We start from the raw sequence: 24,984 nt of genomic DNA on the forward strand, positions 1-24,984 counted from the left end.
GCACAGCTGCCCTGCTGCGGCAGGCTGAGGAGAGAACAATGACAAGGAGGCCCGCCCTGGGTGGCTGGACCTTGCAGGGGTGAGCTCTATGTGGGACTCATGCTGGGGAGGACGGTGCTGACTTCTAGAAGGAGGCGACTCTAGCCCCCTACCCTCAAAGTCTACCTGGTCCTGGACCAATAGTAACTCCAGTTCTGCTGGATGGAGAACTGTCCAAGGTACTGGAGATTCCAAAGAAACACCAGATTTCGGGCTCTGCCTTTAGAAACTTCCAGAGCGACTGGAACACATGTGCTAGAAAACACACGCAAAACCCATGAACACAGGTCTACTTAACCTCTGACTGTGAACAGAGGCCAGCCATGTGCTCACCACAGCACTGAGCTCAGCACGGATGGGCCCCCAGGGTGCGGCAGCCACAGAAGAGGCTCCTGGTGGGGGCCCCAGAACCAACTAGGCCGGCAGTCTGGGGCTCTGCAGTAGGAAAGGCCATGATGTGCCTGAACCCATCTTGGATGCCACCCTGTCTCAGTCAGCATATGTGGGACCGCTGTGAAGGGGAGAGTATCTGGCCTGTCTGCAGAGGCTAGAGATGTGAGGGAAGGCCAGGTGGCCCTCCGGGGCACAGCTCTGCCCCGGCCCCTTTTCACCAGGCCTTGGCCCCTGGTGACACCTGGCAAGAGGGCTGCCCCGAGGCCCTGCCGGGACATGGTCTTCCAGGACTTAACAAAGGGAAGGCCAGGCTGGGTGAACGGATGCCTTCCGCAGGCAGGTCACTGGCCAGGGGCACCTGTGCTAATGTGGGTTCATCCAGGCTGATAAGGGTGGGACGCACAGTGAAGAGCCTGGGCAAGCTGGCCAGACAGACCTGCTCTATCGCTTCAATGTGCTGGCCCAGGATGCGGCCCTCCCCACTTGTGTTCCTGTTACTGGGAACACAGGCAGCATCCCCAGCCAAGGGGAGCTGAGATCCAAGGTGGTCCAGTGTTTGCAGGGTCCAGCTACAGGATACACTTGGTGCATATTCGTTCCCATACTTCCCGGCTCAGCCTCTAGTGAGTCAGGCTAACAGGAGTCAGTCTCCTGCACTTGAGGAATTCTGGGGGTACTTGCAAAACAGTGCTGGGGGATGGGACTTCTGGTAAAAAAAAAAAAAAAAAAGCATCAGGGTAGGTGCAGGCTTACAGGAGTCAATGAAACTAGGACTCACAATCAGTACACTGTGTGTGGCATGCGTGTGCTTGGGAGTTTGTAATGGCAACATAGACACATGGCAATGACGGACACTGCCCCGTGAAATACGTAAGTGTGTGTGCAGAAACAACCAGTTGCTCACAGATACGAGGAATGGGGACTGCCCCTACAGTGGAATCATCCCGATAAGGTCACGTGTGCTAATGTTTACTAAGCACATGGCTGGAACTTATGAGGCAGACACCGCTTTACTGCCTTTACAGACAGAAAAGCTGGAGCGCAGAGAGATGGAGAAGTGGCAAAGCCCACACAGCTGAGGGTGGCAGAGCCAGACAGGAGACCACGTGGCTAAAGGAACGCGCTGCGTCGCTGTGCACGGACACGGGAAGATGGCTGAGAGTGTGAGGTACTAACAGAAAGCATCAGACACAACAGAGTCCTGCCTCTGTGAAACAAATTATGTTTGTGTCTATCTGTCCATCTGGCTATGCACAGAAATAGATCTGGAAGGTTTAAAGCAAATACTAACAACCTGCCACTACTGGGGAGTGGGATTACGGGCAAACGGTATTTCCTGTGGGTTTCTATCATGTTTCTTTACAATGAACATGTACTGTTTTATCAATTTGTTTAAAAAGTAATAAAGACAAACTAAGAAAGGACACCAACGAAGTGGGACTCCCTGCAAGTCTCCGGGGGCCAGGCAGCTTAGTGGGAGAATCCCCGCCTTGGTGGCGGTGACGGGGGTCTCCCTTGTCTGAGCTGCATTCTTTCAAGAACACACCTACTGCAGTCAGCTGCCCAGGACTTGTGGAGCGGGTCATCTGGCTGCTCCTGTGACCTTCCACAGTTTTCTTTCTGAGAAGCAGCATTTTACTTGCTGGATTCCTACTATGCAGATTTGTCTCCGAATATGAATGGCATCCTTCTAAGACCTGAGAGTGAGAAGCTCGCAGACCACAGGACACTAAGCCGTGTGATGACAATCGTCTGAAGAATGAAGCCATGCTGTATTTACAGAACTTTTTCTTAGTGTGTCACTAACAAGAAATATTAGATCACAACAATAGGAAGAGCTCTCCTGTCTCCCTGTTTGTCTTAGAGGCAAGCCCTGCCAGAAGCCAGCCCTCCTTTTCTCCTCTCCCCTGCAGGGGTGGCTGGGCGGCGGGGCGGCCCAGGACAGCAGTCTCCTCCCCGGGCCCGGCTAGCTCCAGGCGGACAAGTCCAGGGCCCAGCCCCTCCTGCCTCCTCAGCCGTGGTGGACGCCTTGCTTGCCTCCTGACTTCTTGTGAGGTACCGTGCAGGGAAAACCAGGACCCCTGCTGGCAGATCGCCTCCCCGGCGTGAGGCTGGTATGAGGGATGGCACAGACAGAGGACGTGTGGCTCCCACAGCGTGTCCCAGGGGTCCCGGACTCTGCTCTCGTGTAATCACAGCGCCCCCCCCAGCCATTCACAGCCTTGTCACTGGAGCCTCAGAGTCAACGCTGTGGACGTGGGCGAAGTGTGAGGGAGTAAGTGGAGAAGCGTGGGCTCGTGATTCCTGAACCGGACCAGAAGCTGTAGGTTCTCATGGCCCCACGGGCATGGGCTGTGGACTGTTCCTGGAGGAGACCATGGGTCTCTGGGACAGGGAAGTGGGCAAGTGAGCCCGTGACAGGTCCCCAGAATGACAGAACTGAAGGTGTGCGGTGTAGGGCGGGGAGAGGGCCTCTGTGACAGACCTGTGTGGTCCCCACCATCCAGCGTGGCCCTTGTGCCCACCCAGCCCCTCCTCAGCCTCTGCAGAGCTGGGCCGGGAACAGCCCCCCGCTCTGTACCCACCGTGGCCCACGTCGCACCCTTGGGCTGCACACAGGCCATGTATTACCTGTCGTGAACCTCGGCTTGGTGGGGGGCTCCTGCACAGACACGGGGAAGGTGGCAGATGCGGGTGAGGACTGCGCCCGGGACAGAGGCCTGTGGCCGCCGAAGGACACGGGGATGCCGGCGGCCTCCATGGATGCCTGGTAGTTCCTCAGCTGGTGGATCCGCTGCTGCTCCAGCAGGAGGGCTTGCTGTGGGGAAGAAACGGCCGTGTTGGCAGCAAGAAACGGCCGTGTTGGCGGCTGCGGATGTCTCCCGCCCCTGGGCTGCAGGGCTAGGGGTTGCCTTCTCTTGCAAGTCTCCTGTGCACGCTCAGGCCATACATGGGCCACAAGGATGCCAGGAGGCCGGCTGCGTGGAGAGGCCTTCCCTGTGAGTGCCCTGAAGCCCGAGTGGGCCCAGAGCCGAGAACGAGGCCAGCACGGGCTCTGCCTCCCAGGACGGTCTCTCTAGGGAAGGCAGGCTGTCCACATGGGATCCCACCATGGGCTTCACTAACAGGGTAACAGGCTGAGTCAGGGGGTCCCAGGGAGGCCTGGCCCAGTATGGGGTATCAAGGAGGGCTTCTCTGAGGAGGTGCTGAGCCAGGAGCAGCCTGGAGCAGGTGCAGGGGAGTGGGGCCTGGCAGGTGTGGAGAGAGGCTCTTGCTGGGGCGGCAGCCTGGCCCTCGCTGGTTTCACTGGGGGATATGCGAAGGCCATGCAGATGTGGGGACCAGAGCGTCCACTCTGCCACACCACACACATACAGTGAATGGGCACGAAGCCCAACCCCCTTGTTGGGTTTGTGGGTCTTAGTTCTGACCAACAGCACTGAATCTGCATGCCAAACTTGGGCGAGAAAGCACCATCGGCTCTCAGACTTGGAAGTGCCAACTCGGCTTCATCTGCAGCTGCTCCCCTCCCTGGTCTCACATCCCACACACTCCTGTGTGGGCTAAAAGCAGTAACAGCCCATCAGCTTCCCGGCAGCCAGGACCTTTGGGGCCTGGAGCAGGCCTGCTGGTAGGGATGTGCCTCTCTGATGAGATGGAGCTGGGCTGGGCTCTGTGTAGGGGGCGGCACTCAGCCAGGAGCCTGGGACACCCTGAGGGATTCTGGGAACAGGCTGAGGTGCAAACCCTCATATGAGGCAGAGTGGAGTGGAGGGAGCAGGGCAGAGATGAGGTCACAGCTGCCAAGCCTCTCCCCAGACAGCAGCTGAGGGAGAGCACAGCAACCTGCCATCCAGGCCAAGGCACAAAGAAAGCCGGGTGCCTCCTTGCTGGGAGCTCTGCGCCAATCCTGTCTTAGTTTTGATGAACAAATCCTGTGAACGTGGAAAACCAGGTACCTACATCCCAGCTCCTGTATGAGAGGCAGAGCCCAGCCCTGTGCCGCCAGCACTGGGGGAAGCCAGAGCTGCCCGGCCAGGCTCCGATCCGTCCTGCCTTTAGGAATCAGGCCAGGCGCGGTGGCTCATGCCTGCAATCCCAGCATTTGGGGAGGCTGAGGTGGGTGGATCACCTGAGGTACGGAGTTCAAGACCAGCCTGGCCAAAATGGTGAAACCCCGTCTCCACCAAAAAAAAAAAAAAAAAAATTAGCCGGGCATGATGGTGGGTGCCTGTAATCCCAGCTACTCGGGAGGCTGAGGCAGAATAACTGCTTGAGCCCAGGAGGCGGAGGCTGTAGTGAGCTGAGATGGCGCCACTGTACTCTAGCCTGGGCAACAGAGTGAGACTGTCTCACACACACACACACACAAGAGGAGTCACAGCCAGGAGGGAGCAGAGAATAAGGGAGCCCCGAGACAGTGGGAGGAGCTGAAGCAGGAGCCGGAGCAGGAGCCAGCACCCACAGGCCCCCAGTCTGCTGCTGACCAAATTCAGCTGGGATTACCGTGGGCCCCACGCGGTTAAGTGGTTAATAAGCAATCCTCCTGGACGCCGGCTGGAGGTGCCCCGCCTTATGTTTACCTCGGCAAATTGCTCCGTGTACTACGACGTTTCCCTGGTAAGGAGTTCTGCCTACTACTCTCCAGAGAGAGCAGAAAATAAGTGTTTCTAATAATCATCTCATGCTTGGAATATAACAAGCCTCTTTTTCTCAAAGTACATGCTGATCTATGAGAAACTAGCCCTAAAAATTATTAATGTAAATAGTTTCCCATTTCTTATCAGCATAATAATAGCACACTGAATTTCAGACCTTCATCAACTTACAAGGCCCGACCGCAGGAAGAGGCCCCCACCCTGGGCCTGTCAGACAGGACCTGTGGACGAGTGTTTGCCATGAAGCACCGTGTGTGTGCCAGGGAGGCCCGGGGCTTTCTCCCTCTGTCTTTGCCAAGCGTTAGTTCTGCTGGGCTTTGTCGTGTTTAGTGCCTGGGGTGCTAATTAAGAAGGCCCAGAAATTAGAGACAGGCCCCCCTCTGAACAAGAAGGAGAAATGGCACCCAATGCCAGCCGCTGGGGGAAGCTCGGTGGAGAAGGGATCCTGACCCAGAAGCCTCTAGAGACCACTGAGAGCTGATCCCGTGTGTGGCAGGCTTGGGTCTAGGTGCTCCAGGTACAAGGCCCCACACTGATTCATTCAGTGGCAAGCATTTAAGAACTGCAGCTGAGAATTAAGGGGAACAGTTTACTGCAGGGCGTCCTGCTCCTGGCTTCCAAGGTGCTGCTGGGGGTGGAGATGCAGCGTCTGGCCACACAGCTGGCAGTCAGGAAGCTGGGGAGGTGCTTAATGGCACAGCCAGCATGCAGTCCAGAGAGAAGGGAGGGAACGAGCCAGTGGCTCCTGCAGCCAAGGCAGCAGCTCTGCTGCTGGAGGATAGACTCAAATCCTACAGAGCTGTGGTTCCTCGGGTTCGCTTCCTGCCTACAGGGAGGAAGCCACTTTCCTGAGGGCACTCTGGCTGCAGATACAGGGCTCCAGCTGGCTGCCCAAATGCCTTAGGTATTTCTGTTGACTCAGAAGTTTAATGTTTCAAAGGAAATTAACCAGTCATTCACTGGCCTTCTTCATCAGTCTCCTGTGAGTTTGGTTACTGGGTGTCAGTGCCCTGAAGCCTTACTGGCTCTGGGAGCCACAATCGCACCCGTCTGTCTGGATCTGCAGGGCTGCTCATTAGCACCTCTGGGCCACAAAAGGTCTTGACTTCTGATCAGACCCTGCCTGCCTTTTTGATCAATTAATACCTCTATTTCCTTCACTTCTCTAAAAAGCATGCTGTATCTCACTAACACGTGGATTCTGTGTTCATTTACAGCCTACAGACAGGAAGGAAACCCATTCTCTGGGGCCTGTGCATGGCTGGAAAGCAGTTACGTAACCACCCGCAGGGGGCAAACATCTCGTATCCTTAGGAACAGCTGGGACAAAACGGAAGCCACATCAACCTCCCTCACTGGCCAGGACAAGATGGGCGAGACACTGGACAGCGACGGTGCAAGGATGCCCTGCAGCCCCCGTGATCACCACACAGAAGATGCCGCCCGGGGACCAAGGGTGGCTGTGCGTGCCAGCCTGCTGGTGCCTCAACGCCTGCGGTCACCTGTCTGAAGAGCAGCTCCTGCTCACTGGGCTGGCGCTGGCCGGGCTCCACCTCCCGCGGGGGCTCCGCCTCTTCGTCATCGCTTTCAATGGGCTCCTGCTTCACCTGCACGCCGGCTGGTGCGTGCGCCTCCTTCTGCCCCGGCAGCCGGTCCAGGTAGGGCTCGTCCAGCAGAGCCTGGTGCTCACGGAGCTCCTCCTCCGTCTCCTCCGGGTGGCTCTCTGGCTGCCGGGCTGGCTCGCTTGGCTTGGGGATGATCTGTAAGGCAGAGGTAACACATGAAGCACAGAGAGCTGGGTCCTCCGAGCTCATCTGACAGGAGAAGGGATGCCGCAAACCCCACCCTCTGGGGCAGACAATCAGGGACCCAGGGCACCTTACCGCCCTGCCACAGGCCAGCAGGCGCCTTTATCTCCCCACACAACAGGCACTTGGGTGCCTGAGTGCCTGAGAAAATAATGCCCAGTAGGACCCCAGCCCAGGCTCAAGGTGACCTGGCCCAGGGAAGGAGGCTGACTAACATTTGGGGTTTACTAAGCACCTCTTCTGCGTCAGGCACCGAGAAACAGAAAAGAAGCTGCAGGTGTCAACCGAGTCTGCAGAGGGGAGTTTGAGTGTGAAGGGGAGAGGCCAATGCTGACCTCACAGCCACAACTGCTAAGAGAAAGCCCACCACCCACTCAGCGGAAGACAACCACGTCCACAATGCTCACCGCCCAATCCCACCAACACGCCACGGCCTCCCTCCTGCCGGATCCTGGGAACACCCCAGGAGCTCCCTCCTGCCTAATCCCGGGGATGCCACGGCCTCCCTCCTGCCGGATCCTGGGAACACCCCAGGAGCTCCCTCCTGCCTAATCCCGGGGATGCCACGGCCCCCCTCCTGCCGGATCCTGGGAACACCCCAGGAGCTCCCTCCTGCCGAATCCCGGGGATGCCACGGCCCCCCTCCTGCCGGATCCTGGGAACACCCCAGGAGCTCCCTCCTGCCGAATCCCGGGGATGCCACGGCCTCCCTCCTGCCGGATCCTGGGAACACCCCAGGAGCTCCCTCCTGCCGAATCCCGGGGATGCCACGGCCTCCCTCCTGCCGGATCCTGGGAACACCCCAGGAGCTCCCTCCTGCCTAATCCCGGGGATGCCACGGCCTCCCTCCTGCCGGATCCTGGGAACACCCCAGGAGCTCCCTCCTGCCTAATCCCGGGGATGCCACGGCCTCCCTCCTGCCGGATCCTGGGAACACCCCAGGAGCTCCCTCCTGCCTAATCCCGGGGATGCCACGGCCTCCCTCCTGCCGGATCCTGGGAACACCCCAGGAGCTCCCTCCTGCCGAATCCCGGGGATGCCACGGCCTCCCTCCTGCCGGATCCTGGGAACACCCCAGGAGCTCCCTCCTGCCGAATCCCGGGGATGCCACGGCCTCCCTCCTGCCGGATCCTGGGAACACCCCAGGAGCTCCCTCCTGCCGAATCCCGGGGATGCCACGGCCTCCCTCCTGCCGGATCCTGGGAACACCCCAGGAGCTCCCTCCTGCCGAATCCCGGGGATGCCACGGCCTCCCTCCTGCCGGATCCTGGGAACACCCCAGGAGCTCCCTCCTGCCGAATCCCGGGGATGCCACGGCCTCCCTCCTGCCGGATCCTGGGAACACCCCAGGAGCTCCCTCCTTCCGAATCCCGGGGATGCCACGGCCTCCCTCCTGCCGGATCCTGGGAACACCCCAGGAGCTCCCTCCTGCCGAATCCCGGGGATGCCACGGCCTCCCTCCTGCCGGATCCTGGGAACACCCCAGGAGCTCCCTCCTGCCGAATCCCGGGGATGCCACGGCCTCCCTCCTGCCGGATCCTGGGAACACCCCAGGAGCTCCCTCCTTCCGAATCCCGGGGATGCCACGGCCTCCCTCCTGCCGGATCCTGGGAACACCCCAGGAGCTCCCTCCTTCCGAATCCCGGGGATGCCACGGCCTCCCTCCTGCCGGATCCTGGGAACACCCCAGGAGCTCCCTCCTGCCGAATCCCGGGGATGCCACGAGCCCCCTCCTGCCGGATCCTGGGAACACCCCAGGAGCTCCCCTCCTGCCGAATCCCGGGGATGCCACGGCCTCCCTCCTGCCGGATCCTGGGAACACCCCAGGAGCTCCCTTCCTGCCTAATCCCGGGGATGCCACGGCCTCCCTCCTGCCGGATCCTGGGAACACCCCAGGAGCTCCCTTCCTGCCTAATCCCAGGGATGCCACGAGCCCCCTCCTGCCGGATCCTGGGAACACTTCAGGAGCTCCCTCCTGCCTAATCCCGGGGATGCCACGGCCTCCCTCCTGCAGGATCTCAGGGACACCATGACCTCCCTTCTTGTGGGATTCCACGGGTGCTCCATGACCTGCCCCACTATGGGGCCCCAAGAACCGCGGCATCCTCTCTCCTGTGGGACTCCCTAGATGCCCCCTGACCTCTTTCCCTGTTGGATCTCACGGACGCTTCTCGGTTTCCCTCCCTGGCCTCTCAGCGCGGAACAGGCGGCAGGTGCTCCTCTCCTGCTCCCCGCCTGCTCCTCCGTCTTGGTTTGTCCTGGGCCTGCTCCTCGGCTCATTTCCCCATTCTGGATTCCAAGTATCAGTGACTCCCAAAGGTGGTGCTGAGCCCAAACTCGCTCTTTACCTCCAGACCTAATGGCCTGCCAGATGCCTCAGCTTAGCCTAGAGCGCCCATGAGCCCCAGCACAGCAGGCCCAATGCCGAACACAGGGCAGCTTCTCCAAGCCTCTCCCTTCTCTAGGACCCGTTTTTGGCTATTGGGACCTCTCTCTGGCCAGCTGTCCAGTCACACCCCAAGCTCCCAATTCCATCCGCCAAGCACTGCCCGCGCACTGCTCACGAGAAACGCCTCTGGACGGTGCTGTTTCTCTCCAGCCTCGACCTCCTGCCTTTCCTGCTTTGGCCCCACCTGGCCTCTCCTGCCTGGATGACCTCCAGCGTCAACCCTCTGCAATCTTCTTCATGTAGCAGTGAGCGCACGCTTTCAAACGGGCCAGTGGACCTGCTCACTCCCTTGCTGAATGTCCCCCAAGTGCTCTTCCGCCATCCTGCCTCTGCTGAAGAGCCCCTCCATAATCTGGCCATGTCACCCCTGCAGCCTCCCTGCCACCCTGCTCCCCATCATGCTCCTGGCTCTGCATCCCTCATGCCACACTCGCCTCCAGCCCGCTGCTTCCCTTCCTTCCTCGGCCTTCAGCCACTCCGAGAGGCTCCGTGGGCCTCCCGTGCATGTCACCTTTTCCAGGAAGGGTCAGGTGATCTTCCTGATAGGGCAATGTGCCCTCCTCCAGCCCCCCCCCCCCCCAAGTCCTCTGGCTTTTCTGTGGTTGCCATTCATGTATCCATCTTTCCTGCAGTCTGCAGTTCCCAGGAGGGTAGGCACCACTTCTGACTCATCCACGTGGCACAGGCATTGCTCATCGCATATTCACTAAAAGGATGGGTCAAATGCAAGGGGTGTCCAGGTAGCGGGGCAAAGTGGAACAGGGCGTATGGCTGACTTCAGTGCTCTCTGGGAGCTGTGAGAAGCCAGCAGGGCTGCAGCGTGGAAGGCCAGAGAGCAGGGATGCAGGGTGCCAGAGACGAGGTGGGGCTGTGGGAAGGGCACTCTGGGCTGAAGACAAGCAGGTGCACGTTCTAGAAGCATGCCCTGCGGCAGGCAGGCCAGAGGTTGAAAGGGTGAGGCCGGCCCCACATCTGGCTAAGGCATGGGAGAAAAGACAGGTTTCCGTGACACCAAAAAGGAAGCAGCTCTAGGCCCAGGGACAGACTGCATATGCAGAGGGAAGAGAGGGCGGCCAGGACAACTCCTTGGTTTTGGGCAATGGAGCTGCCCCATCACATCTGGGAGCCAGAAGAGGGATGAATGTGAGCAGAGCAAAGGCTGGAGTTGAGAACAAGAGGGGAGAGAGGGATGTGAGAAGTGGCAAAAAAAAAAAAAAGCTCAGGAGAGGAGGCGGGGGTCTGGAGTTAGACTAGGAAGGGCGCACAAGGAGTTTCTCAGAAGAAGGCTCTGACTGAGCTGCATTCCTCTGCAGACGGTGAAAGAACGTCCCACAATCCCAAACCCCAGATAGAGGGGTCTCTCTGGATGCGCAATTCATCTGTCCCCGTGGGGAATGGCCTGAAGGGCAGATTCGACGGAAGGTGGGACAAGCCGAGTTCCCGACAGAGAGAGAGGAGCTGTAGTGCATGGAGGATGGATCTCGGCACCACATCCGACTGTTTCCAGAAGGAAACTGAGCTGTGCAAGGAAGCCTGACACCTGAAATCCCCCGAGCCCTTGAATTTCAACACCCTTAGAACACTGCGTGCTGCTCCACACTCACGCGAGGCGGCCTCTCCAGCAGCCTGAACCACGGGGGACGGATTGGCGGGCTCCCAGGGGTCAGCCGTATCAGACCACACTGGTCCCCGCGCAGCAGGGCTGAGATGCAGGCTCACACACACAACATGGTGAGTTTTCAGCCTCCAGAGCCCTGCCGTGCCTCACTGTGGAACATCAGAGACTTCAGATTGGGCGGGGGGTTTGTTTTATGTGATCATCCCTTAACTTTCTTTCTAAGAGCAGTTTAAAGTACGGCAGTAAAAGCTGAGTGAAGAAAACAGGGATCCATTGTTTATCTCTAAACCGAAGGCAGCTTTTCTTCAGAAGAGCTTTCAACCTGGCACAGGGAAAGGGAGCCAGGTCCAGCCAGGGTGCAGGCAGCACGGGTGTCGGGGCGGGCCGGCCATCGGCAGTGTGGGAACCGGTGGGCGGCGTGGCATGTAAGGAACTCAGCTTCAGAAAGCCAAACTCGCAGGGACGAGAGTGGAGCAGTGGGTGGCTGCGCGTAGGGAACAGGAACGTGCTGTCCACGGGTGAGCGTGCCGTTGGGAGATGAATAAGTTCCGGGGCCTGATGCACAGCTTGGTGGCCCTGATATTCACAGATATCACCACAGACACAATGAGAGCCCCGTGAGGGCACGGGGGCATGAATGAGGTCCCTTGTGGCGATCATTTCACAACGCATACAAGTATCAAATCATCAAGCCGTACGCTGTAAATACATGCGATTGTTTCCAGTTAGACTTTCACAAAGCCGGGGAGAAACAAGTTCAAGTAAGGAATCTGCCAACATTGTCCCCATTTGCTCTGACAGGTTTCTCAGTGGTTTACAAAAAAAACCATGTGTTTCAACACTAGTTTCACTGGATGATTTTGAGGTTTGTGATTGCTTGTGATTTCTCTATCCCATCTTCTTCCTGCACACTGAGAGCCTGAGAGGCCCTGTGGGGGCAGGGAGAACAGGGAGCCTGGCGGCACCACTGTCACTGCAAGCAGGGGAGCCAGGTGCAGCAGGGGCGCCGGGTGAAGCAGCGCCGTTTCACAGGGGACCTCGAAGATGGCATCCAAGTTTTGGCTTTCAGGACACTCATCAAGAGGGCACCCATGCGCTCAGTTCCCGCAGCTCCCCAGGGCCCAGGGCAGTCTGATGGGTAACGGGATGTGACTGATTGAGTGGTGTATGGGAGGTTTCTTGAGAGTGGGGCCCTTATCACTCGGTGCACTGGAGGGAGAGCAAAGAACAAAGAATCTGAAAGCAGAACAATTCCCTAAGAAGGTGGCACACAGTGCTGAGGACAGTGACCTGGATGAGGAGCAGGAGGGATTCTGGAGAGAGAGCAGCAGCCAGGACGGGCCTTCAGGAAGCAAGAATGTCCTGGAGGCTGCAGGTGTGGAAGGAAAAGCAACAGGCTAAGAATGAGGAGACAGGGGCTCAGACCACAGGCTGAGGACACGGGGATGGGAGCTTAGGGCTGAGGGCACAAGGACAGGAGCTGAGGGCTGAGGACTCAGGGACTGGAGCTCAGGGAAACGGAGCTCAGGGCTGAGGGTGCGGGGACTGGAGCTCAGGGCTGAGGACACAGAGATGGGAGCTCAGGGCTGAGGGCGTGGGGACCGGAGCTCAGAGCTGAGGGCACGGGGACCAGAGCTAAGGGCTGAGGGCGCGGGAAACGGAGCTCAGGGCTGAGGATGCAGAGATGGGAGCTCAGAGCTGAGGGTGCGGGGACCAGAGCTAAGGGCTGAAGGTGCGGGGACCGGAGCTCAGGGCTGAGGGTGTGGGGACCAGAGCTAAGGGCTGAGGACACGGGGATGGGAGCTCAGGGCTGAGGAGGTGTTCAGGGCCTCAGAGGGCTCCTCACAATGTGGGCTTTGCTTATCAGTGGATGGACAGGAGAGGCTGCGGGTCTCTCCAAGGGGTGCATGGTCCTGCCTGTGCCACAGGAAGGTGCTGAGTCAGCGTGAGGACAGGGGAGTGCCTGCAGAGAAGCGACTGCACAGGGGCAGCAGGCCCAGGCAGACGCTCGCACAGAGGCTGGGTCCAGCGGCAGTGGGGACCACCCGTGGACAGGAGAGTGAGCAGGAGGCACCAGGACTCCTGGCCAAGGGCCAGAGAAGGGCCACCACAGAGGAGGTGCTGGCCCTGGGAGGGGGAGGTGGGTAGAGGGCAGCTCAGAGAGGCTGAATCCCAGCATCCGGTGGGGCCCTGAGAAATCCAGCAAGAAAGTGCAGATTCGAGTCTGGGATTTGGGAGACAGATCAGGACTGGAGCAGTACGCAGGTGGAACAAAGTCAAAGCTGGGAGCACAGAGGTGCTACGCAGAGCTGGGGAGCCAAAGAAACAGGGATGAGGCCTCGGGGACCAGTGCTAGGGTGTTGGGAGGCAGGGAGGCCACAGAGGCTCACACACAGATACATACACACACACAGATACACATACACGCAGAGGCACACACACACAGAGACACAGACAGATGCACAAATACACAGACAGACATGCAGATACATATACACGTGAAGAGACAGATACACACAGATACACAAATGCACATAGGCACAGACACACACAGACAAGGAGAGGAGACCAGAGGACCAGCAGAAGGGTGGGTACCGTGCCAGGAAAGGGCAAGGGGAGAAGGAGGGAGGGTGGCGGAGGGAAATGGGGGGGCGGGGAAGGGAAATGGGGGAGGGGCGGGGGAGGAAGGCTAGGACCTTAGAGGGGACCCTGTGGGGCTGCCCCATCCCAGCAATGACTGGAAGGGGTGTGCCTGCCTTTCTTTAGCAGCCCAGGGGCCATTCTAAAGTGGATAAAAGTGATGGAGGGCAGCAACCCTGTAGAGGACACAGAGTCAGGTGCCTTCTCTAGGGTGGGGTGGAGTACTAGGCAGCTGAGGGTGGAGGGGAGGGGTTCCTGCAGCAAATGGCCACTCCCAGGAAGCCAGGCTGATCGAGGGAAAGGGTTTGTCTGTTTGCCTTTTAAAGGAGGCGGCCCAGGGAGGACTCAGTGGACACACTAGCTCCAGGACTTTTCTTCTGATGCTTTCCTTTAAATTTCTTTTTTTTTTTTTTTTTTTTTTTGAGACAGGGTCTTGCTCTGTTGCCCAGGCTGGAGTGCAGTCATGCATTAGGCAGTCCTCCCACCTCAGCCTCCTGAGTAGCTGGGGACTACAAGCACGCACCACCTTGCCTGGCTAATTTTTGTAGAGACGGGATTTCACCAGGTTGCCCAGGCTGGTCTCGAACTCTTGAGCCAAAGCGATCCACCCACCTTGGCCTCCCAAAGTGCTGGGATTACAGGTGTGAGCCACCGTGCCCAGCTTTAAATTTCAAACCTAAAGAAAAACTTCAAGAACTCTGTAAGAAAATCTCAAACGTCCTTCCCCTATGCACAGATGAATGGCGGTGGAGGCAGCGGGGGTCGTAGTGGGGGTCAGCCTCTCTTCCTGGGGGGCTGTTTCAGGGGCCCCGAGGCCACTGCAACCTGCCCGCTGGAGGCTTTCAGCAGCCGCGTCTTCCGTGCTGTGCATCACCAGACCTCCGTGCTGTGCATCACCAGACCTCCCCACTGTTCCAAGGGCTCCTGGATGGCCCTTCTCCCGGCTGGCTGCGGACGGCATGTGCTGCCAGGGGCCACATCTCTTTAGTGTCCTTTAGTGACAACATTCCCAGGTCTTTTTTCTCCCTTTCACGAGGATGAAGCCTCTGAAGTGTCCCCCGCTGCCGAACGCCCCTCGGCCTGGAGGAGGGATCATCTCCACACCATGGGACTCGGGCGAGGGCTCTCAGGCAGGGCCTGAGGAGGACCTCACTTTGGCAGTGGCGCCACGTCAGAGCCCTCTGTGACGCAGGCCAGGCCCCTTGCCTCGGCACTGACGCAGGCGCCTGTGGGTCACCTCCCTGGGCCACGGCCGCAAACAAAGCCTGCTTCTCTCTCTCTCCTTTGACATTCAGTTCCGAGTCTCACTGGCTGGGCTGTGGGCTGGGGCTGCACTGCAGAGCTGGCTCTAGGAGGCGAGCCGGACGCAGGCAAACAATTGAAGCAGCTCTGTGCAGCCCGAAGGCCTTGGGGACACTGAGAGCTCCCTTTCATCAATTCAGGAAGAACAAATGCACCTCCATATTTGGAATAATTACATTTTTAAAAAGTCAGGCTGGAGTTCAGGGCCAAAACCGAACTGGTAAACTGCCAGTATTTTAAAACAATCGGACACACTCATAATTAGACCACTCAAAATATGAGTCCAAGTTTTCATATTCAAAATTGAGGATGTCAAGTTAAAGGGAAACACACCTGAGGCCCTCCACTCTGCAGGAGGCAGGTTCTTGTGCGGAGTCCAGAAACCACTGGAAGAACCACCTTGAGCAGCAAGGCTTCTTACTGTAGGGGTGGAGGACGCCTTCCGACGTCCTCTTTTAATAGAAAGAGGTATCTCGCCTGGACACACATCACCCACTGCTCGCAAACCAGACATAACTGAGGCCAAGTCTGGACGTGGCCAGCAAACACGGAGGGCCAGTTTCACCTGCAGAGTTCCAAGCTCCACTTGCCCTCTGATGGTGTGTGTTCTCCAGAAAGTTCCTTCATGCAGCAAACCATTATTAAACACCACTGTGTACAAGGCACAGGCAACATAAGCTGACACAGTTGGAAAACATCTGCCACCATCCCGACCACAGGCTGGGGAGAGGAGAGCAGAGCCAGCTCGGGGTCGATCCTGTCCACCTGGTGGAGTTTTCTCAGCCAAAAGGGGCAGCTCTGCAGGCTGCGGGCCTCAGGAAAACTAGAGTGGCTACATATGGCTGCGGGGAACACCAGGGCTAGGCATGGGCCGCCCCTCTTTCTTTTTTATTCACAGGGATGTTTCCAAAGCAACTGTCCTCTAAGGTACAGGCTGAAGGAGGGGCAGACCAAGCCAGCCCCAGCTGCAACCCCACTGTAGGACGGAGCAGCGCAGTGGGACAGGAGGGTTCACACCTGCAGAGCTGGGCAGATGCCCTCAGGGAACAAGCCCCTGGGGACATCATCCTCCAAGAGGAAGGGCGGGGACGTCAGTGTTAGGCGGCCCTGGGTAAGATCCTTGTCTTCCTGGGCCTCCCGGGAAAACACTGTCTAAACGTTTCAATCAACTGTCATTCACTCCTGTAAATCAATCAGAGAACAAACTCCAGCGCGAGTACCCGGTTTCTAAATCCTTCAAGAGTATACGGCATGTGAATAGGTGTTTCCTGTCTTCCTCAAACCTCCTACCCCATCACTCAGACAATGACATAATAAAATTAACCAACCTAAGTGGCATTAGGAAGACGGATGTGAAAGTGCTTTTGACACCTGGGAGTAAAGATGCCTGGCAGGCGCCCGACACGCCCACAGCCTGTGTGCCTTTCCTGTCCCAATGAGGGGATTTGCCGGGTGCCCCACCCATTTCTGATGCGTTCCCTGCTGTCCGCTGATGAGGGCTTGGGGGTGGAGGGGCATGTGGGGTGGGGGTGGTGAGCCTATTTTGTGGTGTCCAGTGGGCAGCAGGGGCCAGGCTGTGGCCCGTGCTGGGCATCTGGTCTGACACGGCTGCCACCCTGGAGCAAGGCCCCAAGGGGCCCGTCTCCTCAATCCTGAGCCTGCAGCCCCATGATGGCTCACATACTACGATGGATTTGGGTCACAGCCGGCTGCCATCTCCCAGGGGCCTTCCCCAAGTCAGCCCCACTGGACTGGACACCACGCAATCAAAGCCTTCAACCACTGCCAGGGCTGAGCTGACTCCTCTTCTGGGCTGGAACCGTGGGGCTTGAGAGAAGGAAATTGGAACCAGGCAGGCAGGAGGGGCTAATGGTATCAGGAGGTCAGGGCTGCTGGAAGAGGCAGCAGTGTTGGCGGTGGAGGGCTCTCTCTCCACGGCTTTGCCTCTGCACTTGCTGGGGATCCTGGTACTTCACTTACCAACTCCTGTCTACGTGTGCTAGGAAAGTCTATCTCCTCCCCAGTCCTAACCCCCATTTTTCACCCTCAGGAAAACCACAGAAGACCCTGAGCCTCCAGACAGGGGGACAACCCAGGACCGGTCCTGAAATCCAGGGAAGCAACGGGGTGGGGGGCGGTGGAGTGAGGGGAGCACTTTCACAGAAGAGACAATAAATGGAGAAACGATTCCGTCTGTCGCCAAATCTGCCAAAGGTTTCTCAACTTTCCCCTCCCATCAACTCATCCTCTTTCTTCCTTGTAACAGCTTTATTGGGATATAATTCACATACCATCCAATTCACGCTTTTAGATGATATCATTTGTTGTTTTTAGTATATTTACAGAGCTGTGCAGTCATCACCATAGTCTAATTTTGGAATATTTTCACCATCCCTAAAAAGAGACACTGTTCCCCCGGCAATGCTCCCCATCTGCCTGCAGCATCCCAGGCCTGGCACCCACGAATCTGTGTCCTGTCTCTGTGGGTCTGTCTGTTGTGGACGTTTTATGTGCATGAAATCATACCACACGCGGCCTCTTGTGCCTGGCATCCTGCTTCCAAGGCTTCCCGGGCTGCCGCTTGTCAGTGTCATTCCACTTTATGGCTGACATTCCAGTGTGCCGGTGTGTGGCCGCACATTATTCCACGTTTACGACATTCCGGTGTGCCGGTGCGTGGCCGCGCATTATTCCACGTTTACGACATTCCGGTGTGCCGGTGTGTGGCCGCACATTATTCCACGTTTACGACATTCCGGTGTGCCGGTGTGTGGCCGCACATTATTCCACGTTTACGACATTCCGGTGTGCCGGTGTGTGGCCGCACATTATTCCACGTTTACGACATTCGGGTGTGCCGGTGTGTGGCCGCGCATTATTCCACGTTTACGACATTCCGGTGTGCCGGTGTGTGGCCGCGCATTATTCCACGTTTACGACATTCCGGTGTGCCGGTGTGTGGCCGCGCATTATTCCACGTTTACGACATTCCGGTGTGCCGGTGTGTGGCCGCGCATTATTCCACGTTTACGACATTCCGGTGTGCCGGTGTGTGGCCGCACATCACAGGATGGACACCTGGGCTGTTCCCATGTAATGTGGCTATCACGACTGAAATGGTTATTACGACTGATACGGTTTGGATCTGTGTCCCCGCCCACATCTCCTGCTGAAGCGTAGCCCCCAATACTGGAGGTGGGACCTGGCAGGAGGTGGCTGGATCATGTGGGTGGATTTGGCATGAATGGTTGAACACCGTCTGTTGGTGCTGTCCTCACTGTAGTAAGTGGGTTCTGGTGAGGTCTGGTCGGTTAGAAGTGTGCGGCCCCTCTCCCCACCCCTTGCTCCTGCTCTTGCCAAGTGATGCGCCCGCTCCCCCTTCGCCTATCACAATTGAATGTTTCCTTGAGGACTCCCCAGAAACAGACACCAGCACCACGCTTCCTCTACAGCCTGCAGAACCAGGAGCCAATCAGACCTCTTTTCTTATGAATCACGCAGTCTGAGGTATTTCTCTACAGCAGTGCGGGAACGGCCTGACACAAGGACTTGGGTTGCTGTGAATGCCTGAGTGAGTTTACGTGTAGATGTGTGCTTTCATCTCTGGCAGCAGAGCTGTGGGGCCACGTGGCGGCTGTGTCCAACCTTTTGAGGAACTGCTGGACTATGTTCACAGCAGCTCATCTCATCTCTTACCTTAAAGATGCTCTGTGTCAAATGCCAGCATTTGATCAACACGTATTCAGCATGTTAGTTTTCCTCCTCACGAGCATCACAGTGCTAGCCTTGCCTACTACCTCCTCCTGAAAATGGACTTATCCGAGTGACTTTCAAGATGTCTGTAGGTTATGCAGACCTCTGTGGGCTGGCCGGGGCCCAGAACCAGCTCTGACAGTGTCCCTTCAACTTCCTGCTGGAGTTCTGCACCTGTACAACTGCACCCAGGCCCCCCTGGCCCTGTACGCTGCTTACCCTGTACGCTGCTCATGCACTCAGGCAGGCTGCAAGTGCCGGACGGCCTGGGAGATGGGCACTGTGGGTTGCTGGTTTATTTAAAGATATGTTTACTAAATGGCCTTAGGAAACCCAAGAAAAAAGTGTTGCCCAAGTAGACTATTCCATTCGCTGGCACTGATGCACCACGGGCAGTATGTGGTCCAACGGAACCCATGCGGGCTGGTGGGAGAGGGCACTGGCCCTGCACGTCCCACTCCCTGCAGGTGAACTGTTCCTGAGCCCAAGCTCCCAGCAGCACCCCTTCTGCCCCTACCCCTGCCCAGCTCTGTGCCATGGGCCAGAGCATGTGCCTCCTCGGTTCCCTCTTTCTGTCTCCTGGCCTCCCTGAAGGTCAGAAAGGGGCCAGTGCTGAAGACTGAGGCTGAGGCGCACAGCACACAGCCACCCTGGGGCCCGGGAGCGCCGAGCCAGCAAACCCACCTTGTTCATGTGCAGTTGCTGCTGCTGGAACTGCTGCTTGTGTTTCTCCAGAAACTGCTGATGTTGCTGCTGGATGACCAGGTGCTGCAGAGCCTGGGCGTTCTGGGGCAGTGGGGCCGACTGGGTCCGCCCCAGCGGGCGGTGCTGCCTCAGCTTGTGGATGGAGGGGGACACCCGGTCTGCACCAACCAAGGACTGTGCGTGGAGGGGCAGTGCTCCCAGGCCTGAAAGATACCAGTCTGAAGATAATTGGAGGAAGAAACAGCAGAGGGGAAGAGGAAGAAGAGAGGAGGGAGAGAGGGCTATTGAGTAAGTGATGGAGACAACTGAGCCCTGTGCCCGCCAGCCCAGGCACTCTGCCCTGGTGCCCCAGAGCTGGCTCGCTAACTGGGCCCCTTCCAGCTGAGGCTGGGGGCCGTGAGCTGGTGCTTTGGGACTACAGGAACCATAATTTGGAGGCAATTTTCTATGAAAATCAGGTCGACACAGGAAACGTCAGGAGTCCTGTGTGGCAGGTTTCAAAGAGGTAGCCCTTCCCAAGAGTGGCTACCACACAATTGTTCCTGGGGGCCACAGGCCTAGAAAAGTGGCTTTTGGTCTGAACAGTGTGCTGAGGAAGGCCGCCATGGTTCTGGGAGCCTCCACATATTTCCAAAGACAGCCTGAGTTGTGAGAAAAACAATTGTCCTTTGGGTTGACATCGTTTCAAGGTCTCTTCGAGCACTGATTTTATGCACAAAGATGGCATAAATACTTTAAAAAGTCCTTATACATATTGTCAAAACCCCTTTCTGAAACGATCCGGCTAATCCCTGCCAGCAGAGTGGAGGATGCCCACTTCACCACACCGTCATCAACCCTGTATGTTTTGATTAAAAGAATCCATTTTGATAGGAGATGATCTTGCTTTAATTGGCATCTGTATCTTGATTTAAAATGCGACCCAGTCAAATACGCTTTTGCCTTCTGCATGCTTTTCATCGAGATATATATAAATTGTTGGTTTAGGTAGTTTAACATTTTTGCATGGTTTTGTGGGCAAAAGGATCTAACGAACACTCTGTCCTGCTCTGTGAATATCTGTTCCTCTGGTAACCTAAGTGGGGTAAACACTAAACTAAACAATGCTGCTCAGGGTAAAAATGACCCTGACCCGCTTAAAGGCATCTGACTCAGTGAAATGACAAAGGAAGTGACCACACCAGCTCTTGGAGGCCCTGGTGGGGGACTCTTTGGAACTCGGCATCCGCCTGAGGCAGCCTGCTGTTCCTGCTTCCAGGTGGGGCTACATGCCTGCTGCAAGGGCTACGGGACCTCCAGGGATACCAAGGTGGCCCTGCTGGCAAGTGGCAGCTCCTGTCCTGTCCCTCCCCCAGGACACTGATGCCAGGGCTCGCAGGGCAGCTGGGTGTGTCATCAGGTTTAGTGGAGTCCAAGCTTCCCAGTGAGAGCCATGCTGCTTAGTGATTCTCAAGTCCCTTCGCAGGGGCTACTTCTAAATTTAAGAAATACTATGTGATATGCAAACACAAAGGACACATACAGACAGACTAAACCCAGCCAGACCCCCAGCAAGGCTGCTCTTCACTACCTTTTCAAAAGTTATTCACTAGTGTTCTCTGAACCACCATCCCTTTCCACCCAACCCCACAACTTTCCAGAAAGACACATTATCTTAAATTTTATTATCAATGCTTGGCTATTAAAGTGAATAACTAAAAATCCATTCAGAATCATTCCCTGAAAACGTTAAAAAAAAAGAAAAAGGTAAACCATCCTAAAGAAGGCATTTCTGGCTGGGCGTGGTGGCTGTAATCCTAGCACTTTGGGAGGCCGAGGTGGGTGGATCACCTGAGGTCAGACTGGCCAACATGGCAAAACCCCATCTCTACTAAAAATACAAAAATTAGCTGTGTATGGTGGCACACGCCTGTAATCCCAGCTACTCAGGAGGCTGAGGCAGAAGAATCGCTTGAACCTGGGAGATGGAGGTTGCAGTGAGCCCAGATCATGCCACTGCACTTCAGCCTGGGCGACAGAATGAGATTCTGTCTCAAAAAAAAAATAAAAATAAAAATAAAAAAGAAGGCATTTCAGAATTTATCAATTGCTGACATGCGTATTACGTGGGATTGAACTATTTCACAGCGGAAATAAGGAAGTCAGTCACACAAAGCTGCCTTCAGGGGACGCAAAGGCTACGTAGTTGCTGGAAAGGTCTCTTCTCAGAAACCAATAGGAAGCTGAAATACATTTTCCTTAGCATTGTTTTCCCCCAAAGCCTCAGTGTGCACACCATTCAGGGGTGGAGGTGGTGATGAGCTGCACAGTCCCCTGCCCAGGCCTGACCCTCTGCAGAGGAGGAGAAGGACGCGCCAACTTCATAGGATTCAGCTTCCTGGTGTGACACACGGTAAGGAACAAGCGACTCGAGCCAGCGGTGTGAGTAGGGGCTACACGGCGCTCCCCAGCTCCTTCCCGTCCGGGGCTCTGCCTCCTGCCGCCCTCCGCATGGGCCCAGGGATTTCCCAGGCCACCATCTTCACACGGGGACACAAGCCTACGCCTCATGGGAACAGGGCTTCATTTTCAGAACTGGCATGAGCAGAGACCCCTGTGCAGACCGGCCCTGTTCCTTTACCAGTTGCACTCCCCAGGGGCCAGCCCCTCACTCTCTCTCAGCCTATCTCGCCCACTCAGAATTTCACTCTGCTGCCTCCAGGGTGCAAAACCCAGGGCCGCCATACACGGGGACACCCTACCTCTGGGTATCCTTGAAAAGCAGCGCCCTGACCTCTGCGTAGCAATGCTATTTGCTGGCTGGGTGGTTTCCAATTTGGATCCCTGAGATCATTAACAAGAGCTTCTGATGACAGACCATGATGTGGTCTTCAGGATATACTGTCAGGGACTTTCGAGCATAAAATCCTAGTCCATCAGGATACAATTCTGTGGTCGGTGACCCAAATGCAGGGGCTGTCTGTGTGGTGCTGGGCGGGCTGTGGGGCAGAGCCTGGCTCTTGTGGTCCCAGTGGCCCCCTGCTCCGGGCTCCTCCCCTGGGCATCTTAGCCAGGGTTTTCCCAGCTTCTGCTCCTTCTGCCCTGAGCACTGGCAGAAGCCCCTTCCTGTGCCCAGTGCAGGGGCAACAGCTAACCCTGGCTCCTGAGCCGACCCTGGTTCCTGAGCCGACCCTGGTTCCTGAGCTGACCCTGGTTCCTGAGCTGACCCTGGTTCCTGAGCTGATCCTGGCTTCTGAGCTGACCCTGGCTCCTGGTGCTGGATGGCTGTGTCCCTATGGCTGCCGGCTCCTGCTCCTCCTGGAGGCACTGGGGGCTGGGCCTGAACTGTGCTCAGTGGCCAGTTCCCCTGGAAGTCCACACTCCAACACACAATCACAACAATTGCAATGACAGTTCCCAAGTGAGCACGCTGGAATGTACCCAGCCATCCAGGGTCTAAGTTATAACACACCCTGCTCAGCAATACCCAAACTAATTAGTGAGTTTGCAAACGCATCACTTAGACACACCCCGAAGGTGAAAGACTGGATTGCTCTCAAGTTCCAGACCCAGTTTTGAAGAGTTGGTCTTCACACACTGGGATTCTGTTTAAGTGATGAATTCACATGAGGTGAACAATTCAGGGTGCCTGATTCCTTAGAAGTCCAGCTGGTGTATTCCATTGCTTTTTCTGCGAAATTCTTTAAAATTGAGAAGCAAACCAGGCAAGAGTTAGATCCAACTCACGGTTTGCAATCCTGGCCGCCCAAGGGAACAACGTGCGTGCTCTGGACTCGCTTGGACCAATCAGCATCTGTCTGAGCTTCTGGTGATGGAGCTGAGGCCAGGCCAGGGCTGAGGACCACAGCCTCGCATGCCAATTATAGGACATGAACCACGGCCAGCTGTGCTCAAGCCCTTCCTGGGACTTGCTGTTTTTTGGGGAAATGAGGCCTAAACAGTAGCATGCAATCGCTAACACAGAAGTCAGGGGCACCCTCCACTCAGCGTGTGACAGCGGGACAGTGGATCTCCACTGCCAGCTCAGGAAGGCAGTAGCCTTAAGACGCTGGTGGCATGCTCTGAGTGTGTGGCCAGGATGCTAGAAAGATCTGTGACAAGGCCACCTCCAGCAGGCATACACATCTCCCTCTACCTGGGCCCTTCCCTCTCCGCCTGCAGGCTCCTACTGAGATCTCAGCTCCGACGCCACTGCTCCGGGAAGCCTTCCCTAGGCCCACCTGCGGCACAGCCCTGGTCTCCAGCCTTCTCCTCCACATGCCTGTATGTACTACCAAGCTCCTCCTGGGTCTTGGGGGGCCCTGTCTCTCGGGTCCTGACAGCAGGTTACATGGTTCTCAAAGTCCTGCTTCTCAGCCACACGGGTACCACAGAGGACTTAGCTGGGCTGCCCAGGCAATGATCATGCCCACAGTTTTGCATCCAACTAAAGCAGCAGCACAGGGCTCTGCACAGACACTTTCCTTCTCACCCGGGAATGGGCTCCTGAGCTCCACTCCCCGCCTCAGCTAGTTATGCGGAGACTAATCTCCGAGAATGTGCCAGCCGCTCTGCGAAGATCTGAGTCCACAGTGACCACGTACGGAGTGCCGCACTGGAGCAGCACATAAACAGGGACATAGAAGAGGCACGCCAAGCCTGTGACCGGCGAGGAACTGCCCGGAGCGATGCGGAAAGGGGCTGACTGGAGGTATGTGCTGTGTAAGAGGCAGCTCTGGGAGACCCTGGACCATGGCTCACCCCTCTGGTCTCTGACAGTGACCTCACCCACAGAGGCCTCTGTTTCAAAGCATTTGTGACTGGAGGGCTGTTCTAGATTTGATATCCTATACGCCTATGCACGACGATTACCAGCGAGAAGGTGGGTCTGTCTGTGGGCCAGGAAAATACAGGCACTGCTGTCCAGGAGACCAACTCAAGCAGGAGTTCGTCAAAAACTGCGGGAAAGGGCAGAACATGGAAACGAAGATGCAGTGTGATCCAGAAAAGGAGCAACAAGGCAGGGCTGAGGCAGGGATGGAAGCCTGGGATGAGGGGGCAGACGAACCACGCCTGATGGGTAAAAGGGCCCTGGGAAAGAGCCCTGGCTCTGGGGGCCGGCTGTGGCCTGGTCGAGCATTGAGCCGGCTGGCCTGGCTGCTGTGCTGGACTAGGGAAGAGAAATGAGGCTTGTAGAGCAAGGCTGGAGTTCCTGCTCACAAGCTGGGACTTCACTCCAGGCCAGTGCTGCCCTGCCAGGACCTTCTGTGACAATGAGAACATTCAGGGGACAGCCGTGGGTCATGCACTGGATGTGGTGCATATGTGACTGAGAAACTGAATTCTAATTCTGACTTATCTATTTAACAGCTCCCCATGACTGGTGGCTCCTGACTTGGCCAGTACTGCTCTAGACAGCGTGGGGGCCTCCAGGCCTTCAAGGAGAGTCCGGTGGCTACAGGAGGACAGACTGGAGGGGCAGGAACCTGCACAGGAGGCTTCTTCCCACAAGAAGATGGGGCAATCCCAGCGCGTTCCGAATGAGGGCCCTACTCATGGTGGGGCTGGGGGAGGGCCCCTGAGACACTGAAGATGGACAGGGGCCTGCTGGGGGAGTGAGACAGCATGGGAGGTGGCAGG

At 56.9% G+C, this 24,984-nt stretch overlaps 1 protein-coding gene across 11 annotated transcripts in view; it reads right to left on the reverse strand.

Annotated features, from left to right (window-relative positions):
* The window catches only part of HDAC4 (histone deacetylase 4), a 358,886-nt gene that overhangs the window by 57,765 nt on the left and 276,137 nt on the right, over positions 1-24,984 (reverse strand). For 7 of the 11 annotated variants that reach the window (XM_054550092.2, XM_024243466.2, XM_054550099.1 and 4 more), the window contains 3 exons: positions 19,345-19,583; positions 6,593-6,850; positions 3,064-3,250 (listed from right to left, as the gene is read on the reverse strand). In XM_054550092.2, the coding sequence (XP_054406067.1) occupies positions 3,064-3,250; positions 6,593-6,850; positions 19,345-19,583 (684 nt within the window). The remainder of the gene's footprint in view (positions 1-3,063; positions 3,251-6,592; positions 6,851-19,344; positions 19,584-24,984) is intronic. The other 4 variants (XM_054550096.2, XM_054550097.1, XM_054550098.1 and 1 more) reach the window with 1 other exon arrangement.

The sequence above is a fragment of the Pongo abelii genome, chromosome 11, assembly GCF_028885655.2.
Source record: "Pongo abelii isolate AG06213 chromosome 11, NHGRI_mPonAbe1-v2.0_pri, whole genome shotgun sequence".
Lineage (NCBI taxonomy): Eukaryota > Metazoa > Chordata > Mammalia > Primates > Hominidae > Pongo > Pongo abelii.